Here is a 15,080-nt window from a genome sequence, read left to right as displayed (position 1 = left end):
GGACCCATAGTTTGAGAATGCAAGGAGATCTCCAGAGTCAGCACAATGAAGGCACATGGTGCACTCAGGGCCATGACACCACAGACCTATCAATAGTTTCTGTCTCTAGCAGAAATAACAGATGATACTAACATACACAAAAGCAGCTGTGTGTTGAAATGCTCATGTGATTAAATCCACGTATACTTCTCCATCAGATTAATGATCAGTGCTAAAGTTCTCCTTCACATAAACACTAATGCAACATGGATGGAGAGGATTGCAAGGTCTAAATCCTACATAAGAGAGAAGGCTCCAGTCGGGTGTCTTCATTCATGCAGTATGCCCATGCAGGAAGTGCGTAGTAGTAGCTTAGATATTTTCCTGAGAACTTGGAATGAAGATCCTTTACCATTTGCTCTTTTGAACACATTAGTTATCAGCATGAAGGAGGGAGTTGGAGGTTGGACTAGATGATCTTTTGAGGTCCCTTCCAACCCCTAGGATTCTATGATTCTATGAAAAAAGCCTACAACTTTATTTGAATGGTCAATTATGAATTAAAAGCATGCTTATGGGGTATGACAACACAAAGTTAGCTCCAACCTTCACTTTACAAGCAAGAAGTTATGACAAAGTGGTATGGGTTTATAATTTTTGTTCTTTTTTATGGTTGTGGTTTTTTTTTTCCCCTCAGTAATCATATTTTTTTTTCCACTATTGAATAAAAAGTATTTTCTGTAGAAATAAAACAGAAAAGAAAACACCTGTTTGGCTTGCAGGAGTTAGCCATGGAGGCTGTTTTCCTGACAGTCCAAAAGCGACCAGCACAGAGCCTCTTTAAAAAAAAAAAAAAAAAAAAGGATTTTTCTTTTCATTATTTCATGTAAGCACTGGCAGAAGCTCTGACAACCAGTTCTTCATATTTTATTATGTTCTTGTCTGGCAGAATCTCTGTCAGGCAAAAACCTTGTCAGCTGAAAACCTGTCGTAGGATCAGAGGAGACAAAAACAGGTGTCACAGAGGCAGTCAAAACTGAAGGAAAAAAAAGATTAGGCTAAAGAGAGAAAGGCAGACAATTACATTAATGCCATTGCTTTTATCTTATAGATGTGTGTTATTATCTCGGGGTGCTGAGTGCGCAATTGCCTCCAAGAAAAGTAGACAGGAGACAAGGGGAAACTTGATAGTTATTAACTGAAGAGGCAGTGTGTCAAAGCTGGATGGGGTTCAAAGTTTTGCAAAGGGATAAAAAAAATTGCAGACAGCAAGCAGCGTCTGTGAACAAACTGTGGTTCTGCTTTCGGCTACATAAACCTAGTAGCAATTTTAATGTTTCAACTTGGAATCAGATCATAGACAGAAAAAATTAATGAAAGTTTTCATTCAGACTTTAAAAAATAACATCTATTTTGTGTACATTCAACTGCACTGCTGGGTTGGGGTTTTTTTTATGTTATAAAAATGTTGTCAGAGCATGAGGCATGGTGAGGCATGAAGACATTTATCAGTTTAGTTAGTGTGTTGTTTGAGTTTGAAACACCTATTATCAACACACATTTAATTTTAAAATGCCATTAAGAATCCTTTTACTATGTGTGAACATCTGTACATGCAAGCTGTAAATGAGAAGACCACATATGTGTCCCTCTGTCAGAGACTAAATGCATTTGGCAAATCCTTTCCATTATTAGCTTTTAAATACAGCAAAAGGCAGAAGGAAGGTTTTGCCTATGGATCAGAATGTGCTTCACTTACTCTCCTTCCATGATCTTTTCATGTATCTTGTGAACATTTCTCTTCTGTCTGGAGAAACTCATTAAAGGGATGAAGGCAGAAGTGAAATGGAGAACACCAAAGGATGTTGTATTGTAGCTGGAATTTATACCCAGACTTACTCAGGATGGTCACCCATCCATATAAATGTTAATGTCCCATGCTCTCCATGGTTGTTCCAGGGGTAAATGAGATAGTTTCCTACACCATGAAAATATTTGAGCCATTCAGTAGACACTGGCAAATTTTCTTGTCCTTAGTTGCCTTCTAAGCGTGATATTTTTGAGGAGCAAGTTTTTCCATCTACAAAATGCACCACATTACACCATGTTACAGGTGGTATTAATCCTGAGGGAGGGTAGCTTAAATCAGCTCTTATGACTCTAATAGTTTGCCTGTCCCTCCAGCATTTTAGTAGTTCATATACTACCTTTTATTCTTGAAAGGATTTGTTGTTTTTTTTTCTGTTGTTGATGGAAAAGAAGAAAATCCCAAATCTGAAATATGTGAAGATGTTCGTGTTCCCTACTAAAACCAACAGCAAACTACAGTGCTCCGCATTGGCATTAATAACACTGTATCTATTTTACCATACTTGACATGCTATTGTATAGTATATTTAATCTGTCTGCCAATTTCAGTTTCTCCTGCTGCAGAAAGTGGCTGAGTTACTTAGATTTTTTAAATTTCTGAAAAGCTTTCCCTTTCTGTCTGGACACAGACTACATAATTGTAATTATTATTTTTTTCTCTTTCCTGTTGACCCTTAACAAATCTAGTAATCTGGAAAGATGATGATGTTTATAAAGTCTGTATTGTCATAAGTACACATGCATTCACTCCAACTGTATCCCTCTTTGGTAAGTTAAAGATCTGGCTCAAGAAAATCTAGAGTGGGACTGTTGCAGAGCCCAAATTTAAAACTGAAATGAAAAGAGATCCATAATGACCTCTACATTGCAACCTAGTGGCTCTTCTCTGTGGTTCATGAGATACATAACTAGGCAAATCAGCTTAAAGAAATTATTTTATTAGATCTTTTCATCTCTGTCCAGGATACTTAAATATTTATCCAGGGTCAGGAAATTAGCAAGAAGTATGTGTATTTACAACTCAAATTGCATTAAAACGAAGATATTTGAAATTCTTTTATATTCACTACAGGCAAAATGTCATTCTTTTATTGTAGTTATTAAAAAAACAGTATGAGACCTCTAAAATACAGAATTAATCACTACATACTTATATTTGTTTTGCTTAACAAAAACAGAATCCACTCAAAAGCATGGCTTTTAGTTTTGTTGACCTTGTCCACTGGACATGGGGAAGGAAGAGATCTAAGCTCAATAAGTAAATTTGCATAGGTGAGCCTATGAACTGTACACAGCAGAAATGTAATTAAAGATTTTATCTTTATTTTTTGTATTTTTCATAAATTGAATACTATTTTAGTGGATTTTTTTTACTTTATTTCCTTTGAATTACACATGATCCCAAAATGCCAGTAAAAATAAATTGGTGGACTTCCCCTCTGTATTTTACGAAATTAAACAAAACAAAGAAGAAGAAAAAAAAAAAGAATGTTTGCTCACTGATATTTACAAAGAGGTCAAAATTTTTTTCCTGGAATATTGCATAATAGGAATACTGCAAACTCTATTGTAAAGACTGGCACTGTATCACTTCCAAAGTTCTCTTTGCAATTCTTATTATAACGAGCAGAGTCTCTAAATTTTGGGGGAGTTTGTTTACTATTCAGGAAGATAAGGAGTGAATAAACCCACAAGGCGTAACTTGAGGAAGCATTTCTTTACCAAGATGGTTGTCATACCCTGGAACAGGCTCCCTGAAGAGGTGGTGGATTCACCAAGCCTGTCAGTGTTTAAGACACACTTGGACAACATGTTTTAACTGTTGGTCAGCACTGGAGTGGCTAGGCAGTTCGACTAGATGATCACTGTAGGTCCCTCCCAACTGCAGTGTTCTAAATTATCTTAATTATTATGATGCATACTTGATACTTTAGAATTAGTTAAGAAAAAACAATATTGAAAGGTTCCTAATTTGTTTACCCATTATCCAATTAGTCATATGGTGTTGAAGGCAATAAATAATCTGTAATGTCTTCTACTTCTCTCCTGCCCTCCTTTTTCTGAAGGAAGTACTTGGAACTTAGAATTCACTATGAAAATGGCTGGATGTTACAGCAAAACATAAGGACCTTTTTAGGCTATTCCACAAAATATTGGATTACTCAACAACTATATGATTTTAAGATTGATTAGATCTCTTCTTCTATTAGAGAAAAGCTTTTCACTTACACTGAGGCAAAGAATATCAGACTATCAGGGCAGTGCTAAGAATCGAATTGGGCTGTTGGAAGGTAGCCTTCTTAGTTTGAGCACCTAGCTGAACCCATCCGTCTTCAGAAAAGATTGTGCAGGTTACGACCAAAAAATCACAAACATGTTAAGACTTCTCTGGTTGAACTTATGAGCCCGCCAAAACTGTAATAAGTATGAGTAATAATACCTCATGCTGCAATAGGAAGGGACTTTTAATGTGTGGTTTATGATGTTCAATCACAGATATCTTCATAATAAGGACAAATCTGTTTATGTCATTTCTCAGGTATGATAAAGCTCATTCTTTTATATAGCATGTTTCATCTTGAAGTATCCTAAGCACTTACAAAATCATACACTGCTACAAACATGGCTGAATGTATTCACCTCTGAAACACAGCATCTTTCATTATCATTTAGAAATTGAACCAACAGTTTAGAAGAGAAGATGGTGAGAAATGCATTCTCCATGTGAAATTAGATGGACAATTCAAGATAGCAGGACACAATTATCTAATCTGAACTTTGGCAAGAAGGTTAAAGTTAATAATACTCTTGTCCTTACAGGAAAAGCAAGAGTTAGACTTAGGTCTTTTTCTTATATCTTCTTTGAAAAAATGTCTAACAACATAAATGGCCTCTTGAATTGACCTAGAACAGCAGCATTAGTTCACTAATAATACCAGAGGAGAAATCAGTTATAATTACTACAGAAAGCAACTTCCTTCTGTCAACTATTTCCTCAGAAATCTCTTTTAAATTAACAAGATAATTTTTATAAATTACAAATTATAATGCCAAGTTTCATTCTCCTGCCAAGTTCAGGGTGTTACAGCAGTCAATGATCTGTAAAAATTTCTTTTCTCTTCATGTAGAATTTTTTTTTTTTTTCTGTAGCATGAGGTCTGTCTTTAGTTTACAGATGTTCTTACACACCTATCTGTGCTTTGTTCTGTTCTAAGTTGCACATTTCAGAGCATATCCTGAGTTGTACTTCAAAAGAATAAATTTCACTGTTTATTTGTTTATTACATAATGTGCAGAAGAAGGCAACTAGTCTAAACTGGAGAGAATTTCACTGTCACTTGGAATGTTAACCCAACACCAGAATAACTTACTTGTGTGTTTTATGAGAGTGCATGTCTCTAGATAGTATTGCTTTAAAACAAATGTTGCAGATAAATAGAACAGTAGAGGGTATCTTGTAAAAATTTATTTCTGCTGGTCAAAGAGTATGCCAATTAATTCAATAGGACCATTTTTATTTCTTTTTTCTCTTCTATTCCATCTTGTCCTTTCCAAAGCTGTTATCCTCAGGTAGTCATATTATACAAAGTGAGTCCACAGAGTTTTTATAATTTCATTATAGCTATTACTTTTCTAACCCACCCAGTAATCTTCAAATAAAGGTGTCCTACAATCTCTCTGACTTAGGCAAAAGTAGAATCTTCAGCAAGCCAATTCTTCTCTAGATGGAAGAACTCGCTTTTCCTCACTGCAGGCATAGGGCTTTCTTACATGCTTACAGCATTTTTATTGTGAGTAACAGTAGCATTTTAAACATTATATTAATATTTCACATTATTATGCTCCTTGCAAAGTTTGCTCTGCCCCCCAGGTACACATATATACCTATGAGTACATACAGCACAGCCTGCACATTACAGAAATCAATTTTCCAGGCTTTTCTATCTGAGTACTTTGATGACACATCTGTTACAGTGGTAGTAAAATAACCATGTTACAAAAATCTCATACATAAAAGCGACAAAAAATGTAGGAGAGTATTTGGACTGTTTAAGTTTCAATCAAATCCCATTTGTTAGACCTTGTAAATAAATCAGTCCCGTATTGTAAAGCCTATTTAGTAGAAGTACTTTGGAAGAAGAGCTTTTTGAAAAAAAATCCTACCCTTCACATTCTGCAGTATAAATGTCCTGTGGAGAGATATAGGACTACAGTCCCTAGTCTTGTCAATTCCTTATTAACATTTCAAGTTATTTATTCAAAGTTGACTTAACTACTAGAATAGGAAAGATCAGACAAATCAGTTGCAAGAAATGAAGTACGAGGAAACCAGAATTCTTTGACAAAGTATTCCTTGGAGTAAATGTGTTGAATGAAGCCAGCAAGTAAATGGTAAGGGCCCTTTGCACTCTGGATGTAAGAAAGCAATTTATCAAGAGTACATGTACTCTCCAGTGACCATAAACCAAGGAGAAACCAAAGTACTGGAGAGGTAGTGCCTATAAAATTATTATAAATGCTCAGAAAGTTTTGGTGAAAAAAATCAGTGAGAAGTTCAGGTGCTGCAATGTAGTCCTTAAAATGGAGAGTTAAATGTAAACATTGATATTCAGAAAAATGTGTGCTATCATATGCAATTCCATCATATTTAACTTCACAAGGGGATAAAAACTACCTTCATCCTGCAAATTTTCCCTGCTCTCATCTCTAAATTATTCATGTCACAGCAAATAACATGAAATTCACACAGAATGGTAAAATAAACTAACCAGCTCAAGTAGCAGTGAATTAATGATAGAATTTATGGTAGATCAAGGGACTAATTTTTAACACGTTTTAAAGGCTGGGATTTAGAGTGTATCTCTTTTCTTTTCCTCCGCTAGAGATTTAAGTCTCAAACCTTCAATAGTCCCAATCAGCCTACAGTCTTGGATATCAGTTAATAATAATTTTTCTGTAATTTCTTTTGAACTTACATGTACTGTAGTCCCTGGAGCTCAGCTGAGCACCCTTCTGCTGTAGGAGTTAAAGTTAATTGCGACCTTTGGAAACTAGGTCTGTTTCAGACTTCATCTGTGAAAAAGAATCACTTAGTGATGAGTGGTGTCCATCAAGGGTCTGTACTGGAAGAAATTCATCAGTGGCATAGTGGGAAGGAGGGAATGCACCATCAGCAAATTTGCAGATGACACCAAGTGCTTGACATGCCAGAGGGACCTGGACAAGCTTGAGAAGTGGGCCCATGGGAGCCTCATGAGGTTCAACAAGGCCAAATCCAAGTCATATAAAATCACAGAATCACAGAATGGCTATGGTTGGAAGGGACCTTTAATATTATCTAGTTCAAATACCCCTGCATGGTCAGGGACACCTTCCACTAGACCAGTTTGCTCAAAGCCCCATCCGAACTGGCCTTGAACACTGGAGGGGGCATCCACAACGTCCCTGGGCAACCTGTTCCAGTGTCTCATCACCCTTATGCTAAAGAATATCTTCCTAATATCTAATCTGAATCTACCCTCTTCTAGTTTAAAACCATTACCCCTTCTCTCACTACACACAGAAGGTCTCTCAGTACTCTATGCATAAATTCTAGTTTTCTGTACTTTGCAGAGCAGTCATGTGGACAAGAACTTTGGGGTACTGGTGGATGAAAAGCTGGACATAAGCTTGCAATGTATACTCACAGACCAGGAAGCCAACTATCCTGAGCTGCATAAAAACAGTGACCAGCAGCATAAGGAACACGATTCTACCCCTCTGCCCTTTGGGTAAATAAATCAGACAGAGGTGGTAAGCAACCTGCATGGATAAGCAAGGATCTTCTGAAGAAGGTCTTATGGAAGAAAAAGATGTACAGTTTGTGGAAGAAGGGACTTGTTACTTGGGAGAACTAGGCAACAAGAAAGGCCAAAGCCCTCTTAGAATTTAAACTGGCAAACAAAGTAAAGGAGAACAAAAAGATCTTCTTCAAATACATCAGTTAGTAAAAGGAAGAATAGTGAAAATGTGGGCCCACTGCTGAATGAGGTGGGAGCCTGGTAACAGAGGATGCAGAGAAACCAGAGTTGCTGAATGCTTTATTTGATTCAATCTATAGTAAGACCAGCCCTTATGAGCTCCAGACCCTGGCTATAGGAGCAGAAGTCTGGAGGAGGGAAAACTCTCCACCAGTCAATGAAGAGTGTGTCAGAGATCAGTTGTGTAAATTGAATGTGGACAAGTCTGTGGGCCCTGATGAGATGCACCCAAGAGTGTTGAGAGAGCTGGCTGATGTTATTGCTCTACCACTCTCCATTGTTTTTGAAAGATCATGGCAAACAGGAGAGGTGCCTGAGGACTGGAGGAAAGCCAGTGTCACTCCAGTCTTCAGAAAGGGCAAGAAGGAAGATCCAAGGAACTACAGACCAGTCAGCCCCACCTTCCTTCCTGGAAAAATGATGGAGCAGCTCATTTTGGAGGTCATCTCTAAGCACATGGAAGAGAAGGTTATCAGGAGTAGTCAGCATGGGTTTACCAAGCCTTCTGTGTTGTTGTGGCTGAATGGATAAATCGAAGGAGATCAGTGGATATGGTCTACCTTGACCTTAGCAAGGCTTTTGACACAGTATCCCATAACATGCTTGTGAGCAAGCTCAGAATATGTGGGATAAAAGAATGGATAGTGAGATGGATTAAGAACTGGCAACACAATAGAGCCCAAAGAGTGGTGTTGATCAATGGTGCAGAGTCCAGCTGGAGACCTGTAACTAGTGGAGTCCCTCAGGGATCAGTGCTGGGTCCAGTCCTGTTCAACATCTTTATCAGTGACCTTGGTGACATGACAGAGTGTCTTCTCAGCAAGTTTGCTGATGACACAAAGCTAGGAGGATTGGCTGATTTACCTGAAGGCTGTGCAGCCATTCAGCAAGATTTGGACAGGCTGGAGAGCTGGGCAGAGGAACCTAATGAGGTTCAACAAGAGCAAGTGCTGAGTCCTGCACCTGGGAAGGAACAACATGCACCAGTACAGACTAGGAGGTGATCTGCTAGAGAGCAGCTCTGTGGAGAAGGACCTTGGACTCCTAGTAGACAACAAGTTATCCATGGGACAACAGTGTGTCCTTGTGGCCAAGAAGGCCAATGGTATCTTGGGGTGCATTAAAAGGAGTGTGTCCAGCAGATCGAGGGAGGTTCTCCTCCCCTCTACCTGGCCCTGGTGAGACCTCACTTGGAGTATTGTGTCCAGTTCTGGGCTCCCCAGTTCAAGAGGAACAGGGGTCTACTTGATAGAGTCCACTGGAGGGCTATGAGGATGATTAAGGGACTGGAACACCTGCCTTATGAGGAAAGACTAAGAGACCTGGGGCTTTTCATTTTAGAAAAGAGAAGGCTGAGGGGGGATCTAATTAATGTCTATAAATACATGAGGGCTGGGCATCAAGAAGGCAGGGACAAACTCTTTTCACTTGTGCCCTGTGATAAGACAAAGGGCAATGGACTTAAACTCAAGCATAGGAAGTTCCATTTTAACATGGGGAAGAACATCTTTACTGTGAGAGTTACAGAACATTGAAATGGGCTGCCCAGGGACGTTGTGGAGTCTCCTTCTCTGGAGACTTTCAAGACCTGTCTGAATGCCTTTCTGAGTGATCTGCCCTAGTTGTGTGTGGTTTTTTTGGTCCTGCTCCAGCAGGGGGGTTGGACTTGATCATCTTTGGAGGTCCCTTCTAACCCCTAATATTTTGTGATTCTGTGATGGCTTTTCAATACTTACAGGGGTCTTATAAGAAAAATGGGGCCAGACTTTTTTTAACGGGGTCTGTAGCAAGAGGAAAAGGGATGATGGGTTTGAACAAAAAGAGGGTAGGTTAAGACTAAATATGATTTTACAATGAAGGTGATGAAACACTGGCACCCGTTATCCAGAGAGGTGCCCCATCCCTGGAAACATTTAAGGTCAGATTGTTCAGGGCTCTGAGAAACCTGATCTAGTTGAAGATGTCCTTGCTCACTTTTGGGGGTTTGGACTAGGTAACCTTTAAAGGTCCTTTCCAACAGAAACTATTGTCTGATTTTATGATTCTGTCATCCAGGTGATATTTCTGTAGAAAACAAGTGCCTCTGCCCAATTTGATGTGTTTATATAATTCCTTGGGATTATTTTATTGTCTTTCCTTTAGCTCTTCTCTTATACTTAGCATCTTTTTTTTTCAGCCTTGGACAAGCTTAGTACTCAGCACCTCTACCACCCAACCCAAGTGGAGATTGTGCAGTCCAACGTTGTGTTTGACATCAGCAGCCTGATGCTCTACGGTACTCAGGCTGTGCCTGTGAGACTGAAGATACTGCTTGACCGACTCTTCAGTGTACTGAAGCAGGAGGAAGTGTTGCATATTCTACATGGTTTAGGCTGGACACTTCGAGACTATGTTCGAGGGTACATCCTTCAGGTAGGAAATAAAGCAAAGCATGTTTCCAAACCCATTTAACTAATTTTTTTAATTATTTTTTTTTGTACAGAGGTAGTGACCGTGCAGCCAAAGACATATATAACGTCATGTATAATGACATGAAGTAAATTTAGTGTGGCATGTTGAAGACTAATGATGATGTTGGCAAAATAAAACATGCAATTCTTCCTAAGCTAAAAAAATGCAGGTTCCTTCATACCATAGCATTTATTTGTACTTGCTGACGCTTATTGTAGGAAATATCTTAAATACTGAAAATATTGCAGTTGGCTAGCTGCAAACCTGATTTGGTCATCAAGGGCAACTGGCAAGTTTTCAAAGGTTACTGTTTGACCTAAGAAACTAAGATCCAAGTCAGCAGCTCCTTCATCTTGTCTTTCCCTCTGCAGCAAGCTATTTGAGAAGGAGTAGATGAAATGGGTGTTGTGATCATGATTGTGTTAGGAAGTATCCTTACAGTGAATGGAAATAGGAAAATCCTCTTTATACAGACATTTTTAAAAGGTAGCTTTAAATAAAGTGTTACATGCAGATTTGTTGAGATAAAATCAGCAAACAAAACATGAAATAAGGAAACAAAAATGGACAGGCTTGCTTTATGAGCATGGTCATTAATATGTATACTTGCTTATGTGAATAATTTAATGATCTGTTGTGTTCCAAAGTGAATTATTACCTTTTATAAGAGTATTTGTGATGGAGAATCTAATACTACATGCTTCTGAGCTCCTTAATTGCTACTGACTTTGTGGGAGCTCTGTGTCATCTGGAAGTCATGCAATTATTGAAGTAGATATGCCTATATAACTTTGAAAATTCTTGTTTCCATTTTATTTCTTTACTTTCTTAGGCAAAGAACAAAATGCTTGGCAATATACAGAAAATATGGGAAACTTAATTCTTGCTTTGAGGAATTCTGACTGTATTTTTAAAATTCATCTTCAATTTTCTGTTCTTTGTGTGAAGGAAGTAACTTAGCCTTACATCATTCTATGGAAACCTTCACAATCTGTGTTTTTAAATGTTTTCATAAATGCTCTATACACAGATTTTTGCAGAAAGGTGTTCTGAATTGTATTAATTAAAAGGCTGATATTTTATTAACGAGACCCTGTTATTAGAATATATGCAGAATGGAGCTGTTTAGTAGGATTCTCTCATTTGTAAAAGCTAAATGTTCAAATGTAATAGAATAATTTTTTTTCCATTACCAGTCTAAAACTTATATATAAGTATATATCCAGGATATTATTATACAGGATAGATCTGTAGATGTTTGTGTGGTATAAATGTATGGATATATATCCATCGATGAGATATATACTGTAATGTCTCTATATGCATATTGCATAATATTTTAGATTACCGTATTCTGAATGATCAAGAGGGATGAAGAAATACGATTTGCTAAGGAATACACATTGAAAAATGCATCCTTTCTGAAATACAACCTTAGAAAATTGCTTTTTTTAAGTGCAGTTAATATAGTAAAGCGTAATATATTACAAGCATAGAATATAATTCAGTGTCCCTTGTAAACAAAAAGACTGACTGAAATCAGTAGTTATCCTTTTTTAAAGTTCACACAATTAGGATCATAATGATTTTGTTTTACTTACCTGTTTGGATTATCTTAATAATGCAAGAATGGCTTATAATACAGAGGTTTATAGGTCTATTATACACCATTAGGTCAGAGTTGGGTTTCTCTGGCTAAAACTCTGTCACCTTGTTGCCCTCAGGGCAGTTTTACCATTACTACAATCAAAAACAGTGTAATGAATATTATGTATGTTAAAGAAGAAGAATAAAGAGAAGAAAAGGAAGATGAGTGGTGACCTCCTCACCCCCTAAAACTATCTGAAAGGATGTTGTAGGAAGGTGGGTGTTGACCTCATCTCCCAAGTAAATAACAACAGGACCAAAGGAAATCACTTAAAGTTGCAGCAGTGGAGGTTAAAATTGGGTATTAGAGTTAATTTCTATACTTGAAAGAGTGGTCAGGCACTGGAACAGCCTGGCCAGGGAGGTGGTGGAGTTACCATTTCTGGAGGTATTAAAAAGCGGTATAGATTTGGAACTTCAGGACATGTTTAGTGGCCAAGGTTGGGATTTGTTTGGGTTTTTTGTTTGGTTGCTTCATTTATTTTCTTGTTTAGTTTGGCATGGCCTTGGTTTGTTTTTTTGAGGCTTGACTTGGTGATCCTAGAGGTCCTTTCCAACCATGACAATTCTGTGGTTCTGTGGCTCTGTGAATGTTCAAGGAAGGTTAAGGTCAGCTGTTACAGTCTTTCCACATAGTAACTTGGTTGATACTCAGCTGTGGATTGTGCATAGTGGATGAATGAAGTCTTAAACTAGGTGTGTGTAGTCAGGCCTGCCTGTTAGTTTAGCTCTCTAATTTCAAAGAATCAAGAGACTCATCAATGTTGAAAGGGAGATTGTCTTGTCCGACCTCCCTGCTCAAGCCGGGCCACCTAGAGCTGGTTTTCCAGGACCACGTCCAGATGGCTTTTGAATAGCTGCAAAGATGAAGACTCCACAACCTCCCTGGGCAAAAAAAAAAAAAAAAAAAAAATTCTATTAAAGTTAGGAAGCTCACTATAGTGACTTAAAAGGCATACTGCTTACTAAATTCATATGTGAAGAAAAGTCTTAGGAAAATTAATCAAATATTTTAAAGTCTTCTTTAAAAAGTAACTCTCTTATAGCTCTTGTAGCTATCTCATATAAAGGAGAAAGAGGCATGCAGTGAAACTGGGAAGGATATATACGTAGTAACATCAGCACAGTAGAAGTGTATACAGATGAGACCAACAGGTAATGTCTCCTTTGTGCAAAAGGTGTTGTTTCAAGAAGCTCGTCATTATAGAATTGGAACTCTGCACAGCATTCTTCAAGGCTTTAAGACTCTCCATTTCCACAAAAAAACGCTTCCCAGTAAAACTGCATGAGCCTCCTGTGGGAGAACCAAAAGTATCCGGTACCAAAAGGAATCATCCAGAATATCACAGTTATGGTATTGTTGGTAGTCTGTTATACAGTTAATTTAGGAACATCTTACTCTCAGTTTACAAGTATAGTTCTTTTTAACTTGTCTGTGTACACCTGTCTAGGTTATAACCTAGTCTAGTCAATGCTGGTAGGTTTACCACACATTCACACAAATTCATTGTACATCAAATACACGAAGACATATCTCTAGGAAGATGCTTAGATTTGCTATAATTCTGTAGTTAGAGAAGCATAAACCGGTAAAGTAGCTTGTTTGTCTCTAATATAATAAAAATAATATTTTAAGCTTGTAACTCAACAAAATTATCGATATGACTGTTTGGTTAGTAGTTTTGGGACTGCTTTATTAGAAATCCAATACTTATTTGGAACATGCAGACTCTTTGCCCTAAGTCTCTTCTGCAAGGACTAGAGAAGTGGCAGAACGGTTGTGGCAGATTCCAGAATACTTAATCTTGCTTCAAATTCCAGTGTTCACCAATTAACTGCAGTGCAAAAGATTTGCAAAGATAGTATAAAATTGGAGTTTCACGACTTGGGAAGGTCTGACATATCAATCCGTGCTGATTTCCCCTGAATCATAATAGAAGTGTTAAAATAAGTTAACATTTTCTCTAAATTTAGGGGTTTTTGAGGCGGCGGCAAAAAGAAGTCTTAGCATAGATGCATTCACTCAAGTGGGATTATTTTAGTATTGCCAGAGATTTCCTTTCCTGTTCAAAATCCATAATGAAACCGTTACTCCCTTGAAAAAAGAAAATACTTTTTATTAAAACCTTTTGAGAAAAATCTCACCATTTGCTCCACTTGAGAGATAAGAGAAAACCAATCCCTCTCTGTAGTTGTGTGTTAGTGTTGCAAGGTGGGTGGGAGTATTCATAATACCCTCATTTTGACTAATAATGTTTCTAACTAGCAAATTTAAAAGCGGTGGGCAGAGAAAAATGCAGTATTTATTGCTTCATTCAGTAGATGCATTAATGGAGCACAGGAAGCAAAGGAACCCTGAAGCCAGCTGAGGTAATGTGATACATTGCCTTTCATATTCGGGCATAGTCACAACATTGCCAGTAACGGCTCAAAGGCATAAAGACCTGGCAAGCTTTCTTTGACCTCTGTGCAGTCAACCTGGTTTCTGGTGAATAGAAACCTATCTCTGAAATATCAGTAAGCGGCAGTTTGGTTAGCAGTCTCATCAGGTTGCTCACAGGATTAGTGTTTTAGACGAGAAGTTGTTCTCTCGTAATTCAAAGTGATCCTCAAAAAAGCCTTATCACATAGGAAACTCTCTAGGCTGTGTCTGCTCTATGGTCATTCAGAGCACTTCAGCTTCTAGGCTTGTATATCTGGTACCTATCTCAAGGAGCTAAGTTACAGTATTTGGTGTGGAGCTGTTTGTGAGCTTGTAGGTTTTCTTTTTGGGAATGGCCAACACAACAACTATCTTTACATGACAGAAAATTATTCTGTCAACAACAGTAGCTGTTTTGGGGTCAAATTCTGCATCTGCTACTCAAAGAGATGTGGTTGGTGGCTCTTAATTTGGGTGAAGTTACTTTTGCTGTAACGAATAGCTCAACTGTGAGTAAGTCTTCAGCCTTGGTTTGGTTCCAGTTGAGCTGAGTCAACAGGTAACTGCCAGCTGTTCTCCTCTGCTCCACCACTGGAGAATACTTTACCCCACCTATTTTCCAGTGTAACTATATATGTAATTTCTGCCTAGCCAGCTTCTCTCTAAAAAAACCAGGTTAGAAAAATCTTCCT

The 15,080-nt window shown here is 37.9% G+C and overlaps 1 protein-coding gene across 1 annotated transcript in view; it reads left to right on the top strand.

The window, feature by feature from the left end:
* The window catches only part of BNC2 (basonuclin 2), a 236,289-nt gene that overhangs the window by 129,425 nt on the left and 91,784 nt on the right, over positions 1-15,080 (top strand). The window contains exon 3 of the mRNA XM_010001929.1: positions 10,045-10,280. Within this exon, the coding sequence (XP_010000231.1) occupies positions 10,045-10,280 (236 nt within the window). The remainder of the gene's footprint in view (positions 1-10,044; positions 10,281-15,080) is intronic.

Source organism: Chaetura pelagica, unplaced genomic scaffold (genome assembly GCF_000747805.2).
Source record: "Chaetura pelagica isolate M959 unplaced genomic scaffold, ChaPel_1.0 scaffold345, whole genome shotgun sequence".
Taxonomy (NCBI): Eukaryota; Metazoa; Chordata; class Aves; order Apodiformes; family Apodidae; genus Chaetura; species Chaetura pelagica.
The sequence above is the reverse complement of the archived record's forward strand: the minus strand, read 5'-3'. Positions and strand labels throughout refer to the sequence as shown.